Here is a 23,344-nt window from a genome sequence, read left to right on the forward strand (position 1 = left end):
CAACAATGCTTTGACCTTGAGTTGTTCATTTCTCCGGAGTGGTCGCTGAGAGGGTTTGTAGCGTGGTGAAACCATCCGGACTGAGAAACTCGCACTCCACTGCGTAGCTGCCTGCGACGTCACGCGAGTTGCAAGGGAATGGGCTATATGTAGCACAAGCCAGTACACGTCCCACGTGCAGACGGACAAAGCAGCTGCAACTCACACTACGTCACAAAGTAGGGGAAGTAGCGGAGAAGTGGTGAGGGTACATGCGCACGGTTTCACCTTCTCAATACTCCCACCACGGTTCGTTGGGAGAGGGATTGGAAAGGTCACTGGTCTACTAGGCACCCAATTATCTCGACACCTGTGACATTTCTCACTTCCGCTGCGGAGGGTCACCAGTCACCAGCACTCTGCGAAGTAGTGTGCCGCCGTTAATATTCTTCAACTGGGCCGAGGGAAGGGTGCCAATTTTACGAAGCAGCGATTTTACTAAAGCAATCCGCGGAACCGTGAGCATACATAAAATCAGGGTACTAGTAAACTAATTATGAGAGAACAATTTTTTTACTCTACACAAAACATGTAAAATTTTGAGGAAAAAATTGGTTGTCTGTAAAGTCGGTTTACGGTCGATAGTTTAACATGATGTCATAACAAAACATTGATGAAATGATTGCATACTTTTATGAATAAAATTGAATCATTTTTATTGAATTATCACTATTTTGTATGGATACAAAGAAGGAGTGAAATGAAATCTACAATTTAATTGATAAATTTACTTTTATTTGCACTCATTAATTCAAATATGTTTATTACTTTAACGAAGAGATTATTTTAACTATAACTTTTATACATGTTTGATAATTAACTTCTTCCAATCTGTGTTATTCTGATAAGGATAGGACAATGATAGGAAAAGTAGGAAACGAATGGGAGTGTTTCAAGGATGATGTGAAGGAAAATGGCTTACCCAACACCAAGATGCAATCAAAAATAATATATTTGCGCCACGGACTCTGCAGCAATGCTAGGAGGAAGAGATTAGCAAAGGGCAATGCAAATGTTACATTGAAATGCATGAAAACAGAATTACGCCACGGACTCTGTCGCAATGCTAGGAGGTTCAGGTTAGCAAAGAGTAATATAAAATGAGTGTAATGGGACACACTGAAATGTGACAATGTGCGTAACAGGACACTTTTTTGTGCGTGCAGCTGGCGTTCATCGATTTATTAGACATTGTCACGTCAAAATTTTTTTTTCCGGACTTCACCTCATAATGTCCGCACCCAATTTTTTTTGTCAAAAATGTAGCCAAATTAATGCGGACATTGTGCAAGTAAATACGGTACTTGTCTCCAATAATAGTTACGTGGCATAAATACACAGATAGGTAGGTTTAGTGTAAACAAGTAACATTATTATTTTTTCTCGTTATTTTAAATATTCTAAGAAAAATAATGGAGTGAAAATAGTAAATTGAAAAATTCAAAGTTGATAAATTTTTAAGTTTACTAGGCTTATTTATCCTTATCTTTGTACTTATTCAAAATCCGTTTCACAAAATATTACTCTTTTAATTTATATTTTTTGAGAAAATTAAATACATTATCATGTATTTTTCTGAAAAACTTAGTTCTTAAACTGAATATGAATATAAATATAAAGGTTGCCATATTTAGGGACCCAAAAATATGGTGAAGCACGAAATTTGCAGAACAAGACAATATTCTGCTATTTTTAAAGTTTTCACAAAATCTCTCAACAATTTTTTTTTTTGAAAATGAAGTTTTGCGTGGAACACAGCTGTTTATTTGAGTTGATTGATGCCATTCCTGAAAATGACACGTGGAAGGTCATAGATCTTTAACACAGGAAATGAATTTCAATAAAAATGTATTTCAACATGTCTCAAACATAGTATTTTTTACTACAGAGCCCATCAATTTTATTTTAGAATGCCATGATTGTGATAAGATGCTCTTTGTGCTTTGTCTGTAGTCTAGTATCTTCTTATCTTTGTTTATTTAGAGGAAGAAGGGGAGGGGGGGAAGAAAGGATAGCTTTGTTTACAGTAAAAGCTGCAACACATTTTATATTTATACCTGGTTTTACGTATATTTCGTTCAATACTTAACGTGACAAAAAATGACAGTTTACAAATTGAAAAAAAAAGTGGTTTCCCAGTAAATGTTCGAATAAAATTGAAATAATAATAATAAAAAATGTGATAACCTATCATCTCGTTTATTTACACTCTTAAGAGGCCACTCCAGTGTTTCAGGGGTACTACGCAACCCGCGTTAACCTCATAAGATTCAATGCTATTTTCATTTTGCTTATAACTTATTAACTAATATAGATTTTGAAATGATGCTTGCTTGATATGTAAGACAACGATTCTCTAATCGAAGCCCCTTTCTTCAAAAACGTGCATAAATTATGGTTTTATACTAATCTTTACTAATATGCATAAGTGTATTGTCTAGGTTTGAACCATAATTTATGCACGTTTTTGAAGAAAGGGGCTTTGATAAGAGCATCGTTGTCTTACATATCAAGCAAGCATCATTTCGAAATCTATATTAGTTAATAAGTTATAAGCAAAATGAAAATAGCATTGAATGTTATGAGGTTAACGCGGGTTGCGTAGTGCCCCTGAAACACTGGAGTGGCCTCTTAATGTTTTATAAATCTTATATAGGTTAGGTCAAGAAATAATTGTTATTGGTATTTTAAGACATGTTACAATGTGTTTAATGTAAGTTTAGCCCCGTCCCCATGTTATTATAGTTGTTATTACATCTGGAAATGTACACATTGTGTAGGTTCTATCCTGATTAAGCCAAAAGATAGAATTGGTATACTGCTTCATTTAGTACCTGCCATGTGTTTTAATGATTCAACAGTAAGTTATTTTATTGTTTTGGCTGAATTAAAGAAAGTTATGGAGATGATCTTTTGTGTATATTTTTTTAAATACTTTCCAAAACCCAAAACTGTTTTTATTATGTAAAAACTTTCAGTAATTCTTATTTGTTTAGAATGAGGGGGGGGGGGGGGGGGGTGAAGGAGAACATTGAAAAGATATTTTCATAATTTCCAGGCATGTTTTCAAATTATTCTGTAAGATGGCATTGTGAAACTTCCAATAGTTTACCATTTTATCAAATGGTTAAGCTAGGTATAAATATAATAACTTGATATTGTAAAATGAGTTGGTTGGTATAGGTTAGCGACATTTAAAATATTGTAAAAATTATTAGAAATTACCAATTTAAAATGAAGCTAACAATCTCAGCAACAAACAAGTGATATGAGAAAATATTTTGACTCTCGAAACCAGGATTGGGATTCGACCTGATGGCATAGGAAGACCAACAATCTCACCTCCCCAGACGTCAGGCCCACCAACACATTGTCCAGATGGCGATCGCCCAGCCCTATGATGTAGCCGATCACCGACATTACGGCAACCGAGTATGAGTAGGCACGAGTCGTCTGCCACCAGGAGCCGGCGTTAGTGCTGTGGCACCACAGCTCTCTGGAACACATGCCATTCCAACATGAAACTACTGCTACAAACAGCACATTTATCTTTCTTTAAAAAAAATTAAATCAGTAATAATATTTTACTGTTAAATTAATTTTGTATCCAATTTAATTTTCATTTATAACTAGAATTCATGCACTTTCTATAATAAAAACATTTTAAAGTTTGAAGTATTATATTCCACAAGGCGACCCCCCACCCCCTCGAAACCAGAAAAAAAAATTAAAATTAATAGTGTACGTAAATAAACAGACCTTGCATGTAAGGCTGATAATTAAAATTTATAGTGCAGGATAACATTTATTAAGCACTACACAAATATTTTTAAGAAAATGATACTATTAGAATTACATATTTTTTTTAGATCCTTATAATGTTTCGTGGTTTCGTGGTGTGCATCAGTTTTTTCAGGCAAAGTGAAATTTTGTTAGACAGGTGATACAACTACCATTTAGGATTCCAAATCCAATAATTAAGTTACATAGAACCCCGAATTTACGTATGCTTAGGTTTTACGAGGAGTGGCAAGGGGAGACAAGATGATTTGTCTCGTGGAAGAATATTAGCCAGGGGATGGAGAGGTAAGCCATGTCATGATGCCACCTGCCGCCGTCGCACCAGTCAGCCGGACTAGTGTCGCGCACCCACTTACTTTGTAGAAGCTACCGTCGCCACATTTCTAAACGCAATGTCAGATTTATTTTACTCCTCTTATAGGAACATAATTTAGAGTATTAAAGACCATACAAAATAAATGTTGTGTGTTAACAAAAGCTTGTGAGTAGGTGCGGCAAAAATAAACCAATGAAAACATTAGCATTCACTTGTGCCATTCTTGCGTGTGCTGCCTAAGCATTACTTCACTGCGCTTCCGCTTGGAGCGCTGAAACTTGTCCTCAATTGTTTACATTGGATTCTCCATTCTGTGCCCTCCCTTTTCTATGGTTCATTCTTATGTAGTTGGCTTGTGTGTTATAATGCTTTATCTGCTTGTCTGTCAAGTTGGTTTATCTGTATCTGTAGCTGTGTTTATTGAGTTAGTGAATGTATCTGCGATCATCTGGATGTTCCTGTTCTGGAATCTTTAATTTTTATTAAGTAAACTGCATTAATAATGAAGAGACAAGCTTCTATTCAAAACTTTTTTTACGAAAAAACAGAATGTAAATAGACCTGCTAGTGACAGTGCTGACGTTGACTGTGTGAGTAACGTTTCTTCTAGTGTCGCAAGTACTAGTGCCGTTAATCCAGCACCAGCTGCGGAAGACTTCAAGCAAGTAAGAAAAAATATATATGATATTGGAAACTATTGTCAAAGCAATTCGGTTCGTTCGTTAACGAATGAAGAAAAAATTACGCATGTAGAAAATATTTGGAAACCTCATCCTGTATACAAATTTCCTTCTACTTCTAGTTCAAAACATACTAGATCTTTTCAAATGAAATGGCTCGAAGAATTTGAGTGGTTAGCTTTCTCTAAAGAAAAGTCAGGGTCTTTTTGTAAATATTGCATAATATTTACGCACTCCAAAAGTGTAGGAAAAGGAGATCAAGAAACAGGAGCATTAATAACAAGGGCATTTATAATTTGAAAAAAGCCAAGGAAATTTTTCGTAAACATGAAAATTGCACGTACAATAAAACATCAGTTTTGATTGCTGAAAACACAAAATCAATTGTTACAAAAAAACTGAGTGTTATAAATCAAGTCAATGCTCAAAGAAGATTGAATATTGGAGGGGGAAAAAAAAAAAAAAAAAGGGAAAGATTGATCCCTATCATACAAACAATAAGATTTTGCGGAAGACAACAAATCGCACTAAGAGGTCATCGTGACGGACGTATAAGCCTAGAAGAGCCAGAAAATAATGATGGAAATTTTCGATCACTGCTGAGATACAGAGCAAACAGTGGCGATAATGACCTAAAAGACCAGTTAATGAACAGTGGAGGGAGGAGCATGTACACTAGTTCTTTTATTAAAAACGAGCTCATTAACATGTTTGGTCATTTAATACAATCCCAAATTGTGAAAAATGTCAGGAAGTCTATTTTTTATTCCGTTTTAGCAGATGAAACAACTGACATTGGCCAAATAGAACAGATTTCTTTTTGTGTACGGTATGTTGAAAAACCAATCATACATACAATATTAGAGAAGATTTCCTAACTTTTGTCCCCGTTTATGACGTTACTGGTGCAGGCTTAGCTAACACAGTGTTAGAGACCTTGTCAAATTTAGGGCTTGATTTAAAGAAAATGAGAGGTCAAGGATACGATGGCACTGCCACGATGAGAGGGCAATTCAGAGGGGTACAAGCTGCTATCAAAGGAAAACTACCACTAGCTTTGAACCCACATTGTTCTTTACATAGTCTAAATTTGTGTTTGTCAGATGCAAGTAAAATTCCTTCTATAAGAAATTGTATGGGCGTTATTAAAGAATTCTCTCTTTTTAAAATAGAAGAAGAATCAAGTGACATGCTCTTAGTAGTTCTATCAGTCAATTTCACTTTCTTGATAATATTTTTTTTTGAACCAGATGCTGTCAACTACACATAACTTATCCGTGAACCTTCAAAGAAAAAACATAGATCTTTCTCAAGCCATTGCAAATGTTACAAGTGTCTTAGATCTGCTATCTAAACAAAGGGAAAATGCCAATTACAACTTCAAATCCCTGTATGCTCAAGTAAAGGAATTTGCTACAAAATTCGACATTAAAGAAGAGATTCCTAGAGTTGGTCACCTTCAAACAGCCTGCAACAAAATCCCTTACAGCACATAAGAATACTACCGACGAGCTGTTTATGTACCTTACCTTGATGAATTTTGTAATTCACTGAAGGAACGCTTTGAATCTCACAAGGATACAGTTGCATCCTTAAAACAAATCCTTCCAGAATTTTGTATCAAAATAGATTTATGTTCATTGGAAGCTGCTTTCAATTTCTACGAAGATGATTTGTCACATAGAGAGGTCGTGCAAAGTGAGTTTATGTTGTGGAAAGAAAAGTGGAGTCAGGAAAAATCAGAAAATCATCCCAAAACAGCCATTAGTTCTCTAAAAAAGTGTGACAAGACTTTCTTCCTTAACATTTATGATCTCTTGAAACTGCTAGCAGTTCTGCCTGTTTCTGTCGCAACCGTGGAAAGAAGCTTCTCAAGCTTAAGAAGACTGAAGACTTACATAAGAAATACCACATCAGAAACTAGGCTTAATGGATTAGCATTACTTTCGTTTCAATCCATAGAGACATTAAAATAAGCTATGAAGAAGTTCTTGATAAATTTGCTAGTATACCAATAAATCTGGACTTTGTTTCGTAAACTTTACATAAAAAGCAAATGTTAAATGGATTTACATCATTAAACCCTTTTTATAGCTCCAAAAATAATAAACCAACATTCTTTTTCATTGTACAGGATCCAGCAAAAAAACCTCCCATATTTCAAAAGGCAGATACAAACAAATGAAGAAAGATACAGAAAAAATACTTTTAATTGTGAACAAATAATATTATGCCATTTCAAATTACTTGGTTTTAAACATTGACGAAGCCTTTCCTGGAAGTTGTCCATAGTTCGTCGTGTCATTTCCGGTGGAATGGCAGCCACTTCCTGGGTGATTGCCTCCTTAAGTGCTTGCAGGGTTGTGGGACGATGTTTATAAACTTGCGCCTTTAAATGTCCCCAAAAAAAAAGTTACAAGGTGATAAATCAGGGGATTTAGGGGGCAGGCGATGTCTCCTCGCCAAGAGAGAAGATGTCCAGGAAACAACTCTCTCAAAATTGCTAGAGTTCGCCGCGAAGTGTGAGCTGTGGCACCATCTTTTTGGAACCAGACTCTCCCTCTGCATGGTCTCTAAGAAACTAGTTTAACTTAGGTTGGAGGAAGGTCTCAATCATGTGACAGTAGCGATTCGAATTAACTATTACCTTAAGCCCATCTTCTTCAAAAAAATACGGACCCCACACACTGAATTCTGCAACGGCGCACCAAACTGTTACACGAGGGCTGTGAAGTGGTCGTTGGTGAAGTTCCTGTGGATTTTCTGCTGCCCAGTAGATGAAAATTTTTGTTTATTTACAGTACCTGACAAGTGGAAGTGGGCCTCATCAGATGAAATCAACACAGCACCAGGGGGAATGTCTGAAGAATGTCCTCACACACAGCTCTACGAGTTTCAAAATCTCTCTCACTTAATTCTTGGGAAACCATCATTTTGTATGGGTGCATGTGAAGATCTCTGTGCAGGATTCTTCTTACACTCCGATCAGACAATCCTAGGGCAGCTGCCTGTTTAAGTGCTGAACGCTTTGGAGATTGCTGGATGGATGCTCTCACACGTACCACATTTTCCGGCGTTGTATCAGTCCGAGGTCGGCCAGGCGAATTTCTTTTCAGTGCAGAACCTGTTGCTCTAAAGTTTGATAACCAAACATTAATAGTTTTTCTATCCGGAACAGAATCATGTCGGCCAAGTTCGAACCGAATGCGAAATGCTCGCTGAGTATTAATCACAGAACTTCCGTTACGAATAAACTCCTCTACAACAAACGCACGATGTTCACCACGCCACGCCATTGCACCTACTGACAATGGCACGTTTACCGCTATTGATCGATATCCCCTCCATCGACCTATCCCCACCACAACTCACGCAGCGCCCTCTGCCACGCAGCGCCGAACCCTGTACAAAATTTACTTTTGTTGGGTTGTTGGGACAAGAGGGAAAAAAATCTTTACTAAAAAAAGGTAAGAAAAAAGAAAAAAAGTAAAGGGAAAAGGGAAATTAATATAAACGCGAATACAATTAAAAGTTAAATATGCACTTTTTCAAAACCCAGTGTTTTTCAAAACAACGTGCTATTATATAATAAAAAGATTCAATGCAGTTCTGTTATAAAAATAACCGAAAACATAAATAAATAGAAATAATAATTATATTGTTTAGTCCTAAAACTTTCCTCAAAACCCTTTTTAAACTATACATAATCATTAAATGATAGTAAATTAAAAAAAAGCAAGCATAAATAATGGTAAGCTCGGTCATATTGTCCCCCCTCCCAAAAAAAAAAAAAAAATTATAACCTATATTCACCACTGATATTCCAGGTTTAGGAGCTTTTCATTCACATCACTTCAGATAGTAGAAAAACCTAAACTCTAAGGTTCTGTCTTATCCTAGATACTCTGGCTCTGGGCCTTATTATTATTATTTTTTAAATGGAATATGAGTCGGGAACATACCTATTACAATAGAACATGAACGGAAAAAATTAACTTCATTCAAGCAGAATGGCATCGAGTGATGTGTGACCTTGTAATGTTGCAAGACCCTGCCCTCCTAATTAAATAATTTTTCTTTTAAACTATTTTCATGAATGTAAATATTTCTTAAAAAGTCTTTCTAATGATATTTTACCGTTTGTTATATATTTTAGGGTTGATATTTTTCACTTGCTATGTTTTTAAGAAGGTATTTTGTATTTTATTAGACATTTTTAATCATTAGTATTTTTTATGTAATTATTCACAAAAGAAGTCGCTGTTCTAGATTTTTACGTGTTTAGGTCTACTTATTCAGGTTTTTCTCAATAAGTTTAATTTTGTATAGTAATTTGTATTATAATTATTATTCTTAATTTTTATTAATGTGTTGTAATATAATTATAAATCACGGGACTGTGTCTGGGCTGGAGTGATGGTTAGAAAGAGAGGCCTGTAAGTGGGAGTGAGAAAGGAACAGTGCTTCCCCGCCAACCGAGATAAAGACGGTAATTCCCCCCCCTGCATGGGAACCGGGTGATAACTGCTCTCTCACGGTGTGGGAGAGAGAACGAGAATGGAAGTCCCCGATTTCGATGTGAAATTGAAAAGAGACTGATCAGGGGAAGCCCAGAGTTCTGTGTGTAAAAGATTTTTTCATGTAGTGTAACTTGTTCTCTGATTGGCTTGTATTTGTAAGAATGAATGAAGCGTGCGTGTGATTGGTCGGTGAGGTCATGTGACTTCTCCTTCCTGCGTGGAGAAGAGAGTGGCCAGACTTCACCAGTCGTCTGTCGAACGCTGGACAAGTAGGTCGCGTTCGGTGGCTTCTCACCAAATTATAATGTAATGTACTAATAGATAATTTCACGTTGGTGGTCGGAGCCAGGCCGAATATTAAATCAACCTAATTTGTTTTATTTTTTTCGGACAATGAATTAGAAATTACGGCCACCTTCGTCGGCAGTTGGCTCGGGGCGGAATTCGTTTTCGCTGGGTGCGGTCCTCTTCGAGGTCGCACCATCTTCGTGTACTTGCAGTAAAACATTACTGAAGGACTTCATCTACGCTATTAATTTTCGGTAATTTCTCGTCATGCGAGCTACCAGCAGTTTTTCGACGGGCAGATATATGTGTGGAACGAGTGAATAAACTATTGTAAGTGTTTGGATTCGTCGGGGCATTCTGTTTAGAAAAATAAAAATAATAAAAAACATCAAAATTTGTAATCGGCGTTGAACTGTTTTATTTTGTATATAACGAACCGTTATAACCTCTGTGCGTGTTTAACATTTATTGATCATTCAAACAAACTAGAAATCAAATAACCAATTTTTCTCACTGTCTAATTCCAAAAACTACTCATATTATGATTCACAAGTTATTTTTATGTGATATAAACTTTTTGCATGATGTGTAAAACTAAGAGTAAGAGTACCTACTTGGCCAGTAAGTCCTTGGGCGTCTCATCCATCAGTTCTGTCAACACTTGCTTGAGCACAGCGAGTGGCCACTCCTTGCGGTTATCCAAATTGGCAATCCCCCTCTCTTTCAGCAATGGAGTCAGTTTGCTGTAGAACAGCTCCGAGGGTCTCATCACAGCAGCACTGTTGCCTGCACAAAAAATTGATCATGTTGAAAAAGATTTTGTGTAGAAATACTTTTGCAGGATGTCTATTTAAATATTAACTGAAATTCATTGCCCTCAAACTATGCATTTTTTCTTACCTTTACCAAAAAAGGCAATTAATTAGAAAAAAATTATGAAATATAACTTCCATTAAAAATTAAAATATTTCAGCAGAAATTTAATACATGTACCTTATTCTTTAAGAAAGTAAATTACACAAATGAAAATAGATAATATGCTAAAGAAAATATTCTGTTAATTTTTATAATGAAATAAAATACCTATAATTTTATACCAATAAAAAGATATAACAATTAGAAAAAGACTGAATTTAATAAATATCTAAAAACTGCAAATTTCCAAGCTGTATAGTAAGAAATTGAATAAGTTTATAAAAAAATTCTCTGAAAGTACTTTTATTTCCTTTAAGGTCTTAAATTCTCTTTAATTTCCTGGTTTTAAAGTTTTGAGGCAGTCTGCTTACAGTATTCAAGTATATTGATTACAAACATCTGCAGAAGCTTAAACAAAATGTCTTAATGAAAATGTATGCGAGACTTGAGATACAGAGATAAAAAAAAAGGTATAAACCCTAGACACCCGCGAGTACTTGAAATTCAAGTTTTGAGTTGAGTTTTTTTTGTAATACTTGACTCGAGCTTGTTGCTTTTCAAAAAACTCAAAAGCGAATAAAAGTGTTACTACCCTTGTATACTTTGACAATAACATGATCTACCATATATGTATACATAAATACAGTATAACCTCATTTTTACGTGCCCGGGATTTACGAATTCCAGTGATTAACGTACAGTATTTTTTGCTAGCATTGTCATTTCCCCTATAATACTAATGCATGACTTTCCCACTTTAAAGGAAAGCATTTCCCGCAGTTCACATTGCAACAGCACTGCTTTAATAGCAAACCATCAGAAAAGTTAAACTGAACAATAAAAGTTGAAAGTGAATACATACTGTGAAGTTTATTTATTATACTATGTGTGGTTACGGTAGCTTCATTTGTCATTGTAAAAACCTACTTTTATTATTGTGCTACAGGTCACCGTAAACCATACAGCCATGAACCAAAACTTTGGTGATGAGAACAGAAAAATTAAGTTAGTTTTATATTTCTCCACTTTAAAAATGCATGAAACAAGTTGTAAATGTGGTTTTTACATGTATAAACAGTTTATTACTGGGTCCTTACTGATGTAAGTTTTAAAGCAAAATAGATAGTTTCCTGTTAATATGGCGTCTTCGTGCATGTTTGGTGATACTCTTTTACCACATTAGATATATTTTGGAAAAGAAGTTGGCAACATTGAATTTTCAAATACTGCAACTTGCACTGTAAAAGTTTGTTAATTTTTTCAATTCCTAAATGTAAACAAACAATAGTTTTGAAAGAAGTTGAAGAAAATTAGGGCTGGGCCGATACCACTTTTCACCGATTCCACCGATAGCGATTCTTATGGGCCAATACTGCCGATACTAACCAAAGAAATGTTAGTGTTATGAAAGGATATTTTACTTATACAGTATTTTTTAATTTCATATTATAACGACAGAGTATCATCAAACGGTCAAAACACTTACTAACATGCATCTTACAATAATAATAAAACACACATAAATACTTTCTTTTCAGTCCACATGTTTAAGCATTGCCCCACCTCATGATTTTTTTAAATGGTAGAAAGTGCTTGTACCCTTGGTATCTTCATTTGATTGAAGAGTGAAGTATTTCCAAACTTCACTTCTCTTCCCAGCCATATCATCACACTCAGAAAAATCTTTAAAATATCACTTTAGGTTTATATTTTAACAAATCAAGCTAACGTAAACACTAAATTGTAAACAAACACAACAACATAACATCAGCAAAGTCATAGATATATAAATAACATGGAGATGGGGCAAGCTACTCAGACGTTCTTCAGCAACTGTAAACGCGATCGCGAGTGCAATTTACTTTATGCGAGCACAGGTAAACATAACGTGAGACTGTCTTTGCTCCACAGTTGGCAATGAAAATTTTTTAAATTTATTTATTCAGTTTTCGTTTAGTGGATCCCATATGGACTTAAGGGCTCCGGGATATAGAACAAGTCAAGTCAATTTTATACAGATAATACATATATACATACATACTGCATAAGTACAATTATTAAACATTATAAAGTACATTGGTACATAGGAAATGGTATAAACTCAAGTTTAGGACATTGATACATTTATAGTATGCACTTCTCTACGGTTCTCGGGCTCCATTGTATTTTTAAAACAATAAACACGACCGGTTTTCTTTAAAACAGTAGCGCTGTGGGAAGGAAACTTAGGGTAATAGTGCATAAATTAGAAAATTAAGCAATTATTTTAAAAATTAGTTTTGACTTACAAAAAAACCAGTTGCGTGAAATACTATTTCTTAGTGATTTTTTTCTAACAAAAACAATATAACACAGTTTAAGAACTTGGACTGAGGTATCGGCGCGAAGTATCGGCAAATATTTTACAGATGCTGCCAATGCCGATACTCTGAATATCGGCCAATACTTAAGAATCGGAATCGGCATCGGCCCAGCCCTAAAGAAAATTTTGAAAGAACTTTGGGAAATTTTGTTGGAATGTCTCTCTAATGACTACCACATCAATATATATTTTTTTTACCAACAGTTGGATACTGATCTCTATCAGAATTTGTGCATTAAATGGTGCAATTAATAGTGAATTTTTTGCATCTAGCATTATTAAGGTCATAACGGTTTTCAGAATTAAGATTTACATTATGAAAGAAATACGTTTTCAGTGTTGAGATGGATCATCATGTTCACAGTTTTCAGGAAAGTCTGTAATTTGGAACTTTTACAACAAGCATGGCAGTTGTGATGCATTGAATTTGTTTGGTATACTAAATTTGAATGAATATATGTAGGATAAACTTGCTCGAATCAACTCTAAATCACATATAATTGCCTAGAATTCGACTCAAAATCAATTCAACTTGAAAAACCTCTGCTCACAGATGACTTATAAACTTGTGACAGGGTTTAAGAAGATTTATAAATTTGTTCTGTACAAGAAGTTGGTGCTACACCTACATACCACTGCTTGGTTGCCCGCTGGATGTGGTCTGTCCCTTGAGGTACGCAGAGTTAGCTTCTCGTTGCTGCCAGCGCTTGTAGAGACCAAACAGCGGAGTCACACCGTCCACCCAACTGATCAGGCCACTCCTCGGCCCCAGAGGAATGACCGAGTAGTGCCTCGCTCGGTACTTGGCCCCTCTGCTGCCACTCTGCCACATCATCGTGTTGGCAATGCTCAGGAACTGCATGATACGCTCATCCAAGTGCAAGTCCTCCAAGCCCTTGAAGAGATACGTGTACCTGCAATGTTAACGTTTCTGTGAACAACACATTTAATGACATACACAACTCTTCCACACATCACCAATACCACCTGTGTGGAAGTGTGTTTCATGGATAATACTGCACAAACCTCAGACAAAATAACGTAAGCAACTATATCACTTCCCAACACATAATTCCTTGGCAACATAAGGTTTTTGTTAAAGCTATGTAAAAATATCTAAATCAATCTAAGTAAAAAAAGAGTAAAAATCTAAAAATCAATCTAACAAGTGCAGAAATTTATGAATTTTTGTACAGGAACCATGAGAACTAGTAAAATATGTTTTATACTGTACAGTGCATAATTTTAATTATTCTAATAAGCAAAAGGAATAAATAGGGGCTGGAAATACTAACATTTATTTTTTCCTAAATTAGCATATATGATTATAAATATATGATTATAAATATATTATTATAAAATATTATTATGAAATCAGCATTTACATAAAATTCATTTTTAACATAATAAAAGTTTGTAAGTGGTCAAAAAAAAAAATTGTAGAAACACTAAGCACCTATAAAATATCGTAGCTGTGCCATACTATGCTCAATAATACAAAAGAACACTGCAAGATGTTACAATCCTTATTTTTGATTGTACTACAAATTAATTCCATCTTATTAGTCAACAATAAAACAATACAGTAGACAAGTAAAATCTGTGGCAAAGATGGTGGAAGTGCAGTGTTTATACATTAAACATAGAGCTGTATTGATATGAAACGGCAGAAACTGATCGTGCCGATACTTACTTGAATCAGCATTTCTGCAGATTCATAATAAACTTTTTAATTTTCGGCCGAAATTTCCGAAAAATGAAAGTGTCTGCCATAACCTAAATATTCACAAGTACCATTTCCAATTTTTCGAAGTACTACATACTTTCAACTCACTGTATATAACAAAATTAATATCCCGTGTCTTTATAACATTCTTTAATTTTAATATATCATAAATAAATGCATAACCTCATGGTAAAGTTAGATAGGAACATAAAATTGATTTATTTTAGGGCATGGCTGCCACTACAATGTAAAATACCAACTATTTGAACTACAAAGAAATATTCTTAATTTGGTGAGGAAGGCACCTTTTTATTAAATTGTTTAAATTTTAAAATGGAATTATATAAATAAAACAAAAATATAAGGATTTTACTGTTTTTACTTTTACTGTTTCCCATGCAAAGCGACCACATGAAAGGACGCATAAATGTTTGGTACCGTGATTGTTCGCCGCCGCACCAGTTCACTTCGTATTGGAATTACAGTTCTTGAATTGTTAACATGTACAAAGTCTCGCAATCTTGCACATTTTCAATTCTCTTTTAAAATTTGTATTTTATGAATCACTATAATTATTAAATTATCTCTTTTTATATAAAAACATGAAATACGTATATTTTACAGTCTCCATTTGTAATTTTATGTTTCAATAAGCAACTAAAATATCGACAAGAAATAAATGAAAATGATGTAAAAATACGAGTTAAAAACCTTAGGGTTATTTTCCGTTTATAAACTGAAAATGTAAATGTTTATTTGGTGACTAAATGTAATTATACAGTTGTGAATATCAGTTTTAGAGAAGTTAATGCAAATAAATAGGTGATTTCTGTACAACAGAAACTATGTCTTTCTGGTTGCAAAGCACCTGTGTGTACCTGTAACTAGTGATCCATCAGAGAGACTTTTCAGAAATTGTGGAATATTTTTTTATGGCAATAAAAGACATTCACTGAAACCAAAAAAATTAAAAATGTTTTTTTTTTTTATAATAAAAATTTAGGAATTATTTAATCAGTACTGGTTTAGTTAAATATATTTAATAGTGAACCAATGTGTGGGTATGTAAATTTTTTATAGATAATGAACTTTAGGTAAGCACTGACTTGTTTTAGTATTTATATTACTGATGGTTTGAGAAAGAAATTCCATTCAGTTCATCTTAAGTTATCTTTTGTTTATTTAAAATCAAAATTTGTTTACTCTAACTAAAATACATACGCATTTGCATTGCATGCTGTTCTAAAAATGATACTTCTGGGAAATTTAGTAAATTCATAAATTTTTTTAACCAAAAAGTGTTTTCCCCGATCAGTGAATCTGCAACAGCTGAATCTGCATATTAATATATCAACAAAATTTTTTTAATCGGTACAGCTCTAATTAAATGATATGCAGATAAGCCTAAATATGCAAAACATATGCAAAAATAAAGTATAAATGCATGTCAAGGTTAAACAATCCACCAAGTACAAATGTACCATAAATATTGATTTACCGTACTGTCCTGAAATTAAATCTGAAATTTTTCCCTAAATTTACACCGTACTTATTTGCAGAAAATTCAGAAATTGCAAGAAAATGAAATATATTCATATGAATACAGAATGAGTCTGAATTCGACAAACTTCATCACAACAACAAAGTTTAAAATCTCTATTTAACTTACGGTCTAAAGTGCTTTCCAAAGCTGGTATGATTATTTGAAGTTAGAGCTGAAAAACATTTTTATTATAAATACAGGAAAACCCCTTATTTATAGTTTTCGGGGTGAACAAAGGAAAAGTGTAAATTGTGGGAAAGTGTAAACTGAAGGAAAAAAAAACTAATACTAATCTAATGATTATATACCTCATCTGCTGTTTTTTTTTCACTAATAAACCAGTTTATCATTACTGATAAAACTACTAATAATATTTACCACGTGCTGCAGTTAAACACAACCATACAGGAAAACATTAACACTGAGTAAGTAAATATGGGATTTTGCTTTAATAGAGTAATAAAGAAAATTTTTTTAAAAATTCAGGGTGGTTGCAGAACATTATTCAATTAAACATAATTCAGATGTTCAGTGTTCCATCTTACATACTTTCTCTATTGTTTATATTAAAAATTTTAATCAGTCCCAACTTCAAAGACATATACCCGGCTTGGGAGGCACATTAGACCATATGTTGTATAGAGGTTTTCAACTTATTTTGTTGTGATGAACCTGAAGTTAGCAATTGTTAGTCAATTTCAGACTCATTCTGTGTATACCTTAAAAACATGCATATTTTATCATGTAAGTCAAAAATTTTCTTAAATTTTACAACTGTGCAAAATTATTTTTTATAAATAACACACATGTAACATATAAACTGATGAGTTGCAACTTGTAACAATTTGTTTATAAACTATATTTAAAGATGTGTGATCATATGACCAGCAGGTTACAATAGTACACTAGATCAGCAGTTCCCAATTTTTTCGGCCAGGGAACCCTATGAGCGACTTTCTTTTGATGGACCCCCAACTCCTTCAAATAAAGTTAATAATTGTGAACATTCAAACCAAATTTATTTTATTCACATATTATTGTTAAAGACCCCTGATACCCAATTGTTTGCATGTATTTAATGTGATGAATGAAATTTTTTCATAGTTTAGGTTTAACGTCCGATAGTTGAATTTACACCACATACGTCCTGACTCACGGAACCCCTGTGACCCGCTGCACTATATTACTATATTTGTGAGCAAAAATTTTTCCCCCAAATTTTACAACTGAAAAGCAATAGCTCGACCTATATTCAGGACAATACAGTATTTAATGGAAAGGCGTATAAGGTTTTGGAAAATCTACAAAAAACGGGGTTATATCTTTGTAAACCTGTAACAAGGTTTTTTTTCTAACACTATTTTAGAAATGTCTTCAGTAAAAGTACAGCATTTTTTGATTATTTCTGACAGTTTTTTTTTTACAAATAGTGGAATCATTTACATTGATAATGAGGGGGGGGGGGGGGGGGGGGAAAGCACCAACAGTGATAATTTACAAAAACTTTACATCTAGTGCAACTGGAAAAATTTTTTGGCCCACAGAAAAATAAACTAACAAATAACACAACATATAGAGCCCCACACGGAAATTAACAAAACAAAGCTGATTAAATGTCGCAGTGTTAAATTACTTACATATGACCATCACTGCCATGGAACACGAGTTTCTTTGGTTTAGTCTTGGTGGGCAGAATGGCGATGTTGTTGTCCACTGCTGCAATGGTAATGATGCGCCCCGTAGAAGAGATGCCTGGCATGGCGATCAGCGTGTCCTTCAGGCCCGCCAGAGCCGGGCTCACATCAGACATGCGTATGGAGTAGGCCGACCGCTTCTGAGCACGCTGCTGCAGCCGAGACTGCAGCTGCTTCATTGGCTGCCAGGATTCGTGTGGCTTCCTGGGGTTCGCAGGGTGTTTTAGCTTGTGCAGCGCTTCCGTTATACTGCTACCTGCATCAATACCGTCCGAGAAATTACAGCTGTATACGAGGTTTGTCCGGAAAGTTCATATAAAAGCGCGAAAAAAAAAAATTGGTATTTTACATTTAATCAGGTAATTTAATAGTCCCCTTCAAAATACTCCCCCGATACACAATACACTTGCGCCATTTCCGTTTCCGCCTCCATGTAACTGAAATGCCGCCCCCCAAGCACCATCTTGCATTTGGGAAACAAGAAAAAGTCACATGGTGTCAAACCAAGTGAATAAGGAGGTTGTTCTGTCACAGTAATGGATTTTGAGGCCAAAAACTCATGCACATTTAGTGAAGTTTGTGCAGGGTGAATGTCATGAGGGATCCACTGTCCCCCTCGGACCAAATTCAGTCAAACACAATCCACACAAGCTACGTCAACGCAGAAGTTTCCATTTACAGTCTGGCCTGGAGAGATCAATTCTTGGAGGACAATGCTCTGAGAAATAAAAATAAAAATTTGCACGGCCTTGACATTCTACCTTAATTTCTTTGACTTTTTGATCCTTGGCTCCTCAGCTTGTTTCCATTCCCTTCTTTGGGATTTGAGTTCTGCATAAAATTTGTAGAACTAAAACTCATCTCCTGTAATGAACCTGTTGAAAAAGTCACCACCTTCTTCAGCTCCCAACCAGTCCTCACAGCATGACACCCTCCGTGCTTTTTTTTATGGACACAAAAGCTTTGAACGATTTTGGCACACTACTTCTTCATTTCTAATTATTCTGTAGAAATTTTATCAATTGTTTTTCTCAAGGAAAACTCTTTGGTGATTATTCTGACTGATAAACGATGGTCCCATTTTCACATTTTCATCACAAACAGAAGAAGAGGGAGGGTGTCCGAAATGAGAGTCGTCTTTGAAATCTTCTCGGCCCTACCGAAAACTTTTCAACCACTTGTTAGCAGTTTGTCCTTCAAAACATCTAGCCCATAAACTTGGCTCAAAGCCTCAAAAATTTTGCAGCTGTTCTTACATAGTTTCACAAGATATTTGATGTTGATTGGCTGCTCTTCAACAAGAGAAAGCTCCATGCCAACAGCACACAAAAAATAGACAAGTTTGCGCAAGCACATGACAACCCAAGTGACTCATAGAGCGACCGGGATCTGACTGAGTGTGGTGGGGATGGTCTTGAGTTGAAAGACATATCTATTGCCCCTCCCCTACACCCTTAGGCGATTATAGGAATATTTTCTATATACTTTCCGGAAAAAACCTTTCATAATCAAAATTGTATGCAAATTTGAAGATAATACAGTAACTACTTGTCTTATATGACAAGGAGACCCAAAGGAACTATGATGCTGTTGCACAAAGAAGAATAGGAAGGAACTATTTTTAGAACGAGTTGACTAGCATGAGTCTGCTTTTTATGTTGTATTCACACTGACAACCTCTACGTGTTTGTATTCTCTCTCTGTCACATAATATGTTATAATATGATCTCAATTTCTATACTGCAGAATTTAAAAGCAAGGTAGTTTAAACTGATCCTACTCATTTGATATTAAAACTACTGGTCAATAAGTAACCTTTATCTTTCTGCTAGAGAACAAAAGGCACAAATAGCATTTGCCCTCTCCATCCTCTTCCCATACACCATGGCTGTTAAGTACTAGATTCTTATCTAAGAGTGAGCAAAATGGAAAGTCTCTTTTATAGCTTCTCTAAATACTCATGATTCCCTCATAAAATGTCACACAAATATTTCTAGATTTCACATGAATAAGAAAAGATTTACTACTTTCATGCTCAATGTCTCACTGGAGATGTAAATTTATTTTCCAATTTTCATTAATAAAAAGTTGACCCGGTGTTACTATACGTCATTGTCCATGTGGTCTTATATGGTAAGAGAACAAATGTACAATTCATTTCTAAATACCACTACAAACATACACACACAAAAGACACAAATAAGATGAACTGAAATAGACAGACCCTCCTGTCTAATAGTCCTAAAAATAATTAGTTGTTCTGGATTGAACTAGACAAAATGGAATTTGCAATCAATCAGTAATTAGTTTTTGATACAAACACACAGGACACACTTAGACAAAATAATTGGGAAACTATGAGTACATTAGTAGAATCAGCCTTGCCTTTTATCTATTTATCACAAATTTCTCATTAGAAATTTTTAAATATATTCCATACTGTGACAATACATACATAATATACAAAGCCTGATTAATTCAATTAGTCGGTATGAGATGGACAGTGAAAGGGCATTTTTTATGAAATAGAATGAGACAGATATTGAAATACAAAATGAAACTAAGTATTTATCAAAAATATTTTTATCAAATTAAAGGAAATGCCCTGTTTTCCCCTGTGTATATTTCTTCACAGACAACCTGAATACAATCTTTGAAGTTTAAAATATTAGGTAGGTATGTATTATAACCCTACAGAAATTATTTTGAATTTTAGGTCACTCACCCACACAAAATAAGTGGTTAGTGTTGTACCATTTTTAAGTCTTACTAAAGGTACAGGTAACTGTATTTCCCAACCAAAGACCTAACACCTCAAGGGCATACACAGTTAATTATAACGGAAATACTTGCACTACAAACATTATGGTTATATCACTCAGAGTTAGTAACATTACATTGCAGTTGCATGATATATGTATAGCAGAGTTAAGATTCTACTAAGTGCAGGTAAATATTAAGATTGTTTGGCTTATTTACATCGTAAAACAGTGCGACCAAATACAGCAAGAAAGAGAGAGAAAGAGAGAAAAAGAGAGAGAGAGAGAGAAAGAGAGAGAGAGAAGGAAAGAAAGAAAAAGAGAGAAAAAAGAGCAAAATCATTCATGACCATTTTTAAAACTATTTATGTTTACTGGGTGTTGTGTACTTATAAATTTAACAGAAAAAACAAAATAATGACATAGTATTTCTGAATTTGCACATCAGCCTGTTTTTAAGATATTAAAAAATATGTGCAATCATATGCAATAATTGTAGTTTATTGACATTTCAAATGATACTCAACAGATAACTTTGCTTTAATTATTATTATTATTATTATTATTATTATTATTATTATTATTATTATTATTTACAAGCAGAGGTAGTTTAATAGCTTACTAAATGTTTCCTACATTGTGTGTGGTATGTAAAATGTGCTGACTTAACACCAACTCAAGCATTCAAAAATTATATGAATTGATTTTTCTTAAAGTAGTGAAATATTTAAGTGATCTATGACTTTGACTTTGCTTTTGGTGAAGACTTAGATCTCCGTCTTCAACTTAGATTTGAAAAAAACATTCTTTACACACCCCAAAACCATATAGTTCCTATAATGCGATAAGAGGCAAAAGAACCTGCACGGACTCCACTGTCACTGAGGGGTCACATGATAAGCGCGTTGAATAAGTGAAGGGGTTAGCCAAGCAGCTGCCTGCTAACTGAGAAAATTGGTCGCATGCAGTTAGAGTTTCACAATCAGATTTATGGATTGATTTCTACTAGGCTTCTGCAAATGCTGTTTTTTTGCCATTCAAATTCAATTTCAAATCAAATACCAAGTTATTCACAAATAATGCATATTTTTCAAATTGAATTTAAAAAATGCTGTTATTTTTGTTCTTTTCTCAGGAGACCAAGAAAATTTTATGCCAAACACAGTAAAATTAAAAATAGATAAGATAGATACATACTGAAATAATTAAAACACACGCCTAGGCCTAATTTTTTTAATAGTAAAACCCAATAAAAGTAAGAATTTATGGAATAAGGGCATTCTGTAGTAACTAATCCAGCCCATAGCACAGGCTTGTAAATTATATTTTATGCGGGCGAATTAGTTAATTTTTATTTGAATAGTATTAAAATTTCTTAAATATACATATTACTGATGGAATAACTTCAAAAAATCATAACTTGAGGTTAAGTTAAAGTATATTAACCTATCGGTGTTTTTAGTTTCTGTGAAAAATACAAACATTTTGGATAACCATCACATTCGTAATATTCTACAAGCTGCACTTTCTGAAATATTTTTAATTTGGTCATAATGATAACTTAAGGTCATTCAACTAAAAACTCTTTCGACGTTAACAATATCTTAATATATATATATATATATATATATATATATATATATATATATATATATATATATATATATATATATATATATATATAAATCCAGTATCCTGATGTTTGTTCCCATTGAACTCTTCACCAAGTCAACCGATTTCGATGAAAATTGGCATTTATGTGTAATTTTTCCAACTTGAGAGATAGGATAGTTTTTATTTCGATTAATGGTCTTAATAATTTATAATTAATAATAAATAACCGATCACCATGGGTAAACAAAAACTCATAGATCATAAACATACAAACAGTAATTGTGTGACATTTCTCTATGTCCAACACACTGTCATATAGCGCTATCCAGTTTGCTTTAACTCACAGACAATAAAGCTCCATGAATTTAGCCCGGGCAACGCCGGGTACTGCAGCTAGTACGATATAAATTATTCTGAAAACATGTGCAATGAGACCGAGCGCCGAGACATAACAGTCTATGCATAAAATTCATATTTGGACTTTGTGTATAATTGCGGTTAACATAACATTTAATAATTTCAGATTTCCCTCGGAAATAATTTTCAATGTACACAACTACTTTCAAAACAATTTTTTTACGGTAGGAACAAAGTTAAAACGATTCCAATGTTCCAATAAAATATTTTGGAAATTCAGTATAGCCAACTGTCTTTCCAAAATATTTGAGGTGGTAAAACGAACATTTACGAAAATGCAAGACACCATATTTGTACGATTTAATACGTTAATTAAAACTTCTTTTAACAATGGCACACTGTTTATTTATGCAAAAACCCCAGTATACAACTGAGGACATAGCTGCTTACCCGAGGCTGTAGTGGGCGCCACCACGTGAGTGGGCACGTGGACCCGGCTGAGACTCCCGGTCAGGGTGTTACGTGGCCCATGTGAGGCGAGATATTGGTCCTCTAATTAATCGAGCTAATTTATTAAGATCCGCGCACGTCTAGTCTCGGCCGACGACGAAAAGGAACTGGGCGAGCAGCGCTCTGCACGCGGGCAGCAGGCAGCTTCCCGCCGGAAAAAAACTGTTATTCTTATTCTGTGATCCCGCGCCAAGGGTTAGTTTTAAGGAAGAGACAACAC

General features: G+C 34.5%; 1 protein-coding gene across 2 annotated transcripts in view; it reads right to left on the reverse strand.

The window, feature by feature from the left end:
* The window catches only part of LOC134542984 (serine/threonine-protein kinase SMG1), a 322,401-nt gene that overhangs the window by 118,946 nt on the left and 180,111 nt on the right, over positions 1–23,344 (reverse strand). For both annotated transcript variants that reach the window (XM_063387640.1, XM_063387630.1), the window contains exons 30-33: positions 17,828–18,140; positions 13,555–13,835; positions 10,259–10,430; positions 3,382–3,535 (exon numbers count right to left, since the gene is read on the reverse strand). In XM_063387640.1, coding sequence (XP_063243710.1) covers positions 3,382–3,535; positions 10,259–10,430; positions 13,555–13,835; positions 17,828–18,140 — 920 coding nt within the window. The remainder of the gene's footprint in view (positions 1–3,381; positions 3,536–10,258; positions 10,431–13,554; positions 13,836–17,827; positions 18,141–23,344) is intronic.

This window comes from Bacillus rossius, chromosome 1 (assembly GCF_032445375.1).
Source record: "Bacillus rossius redtenbacheri isolate Brsri chromosome 1, Brsri_v3, whole genome shotgun sequence".
Lineage (NCBI taxonomy): Eukaryota > Metazoa > Arthropoda > Insecta > Phasmatodea > Bacillidae > Bacillus > Bacillus rossius.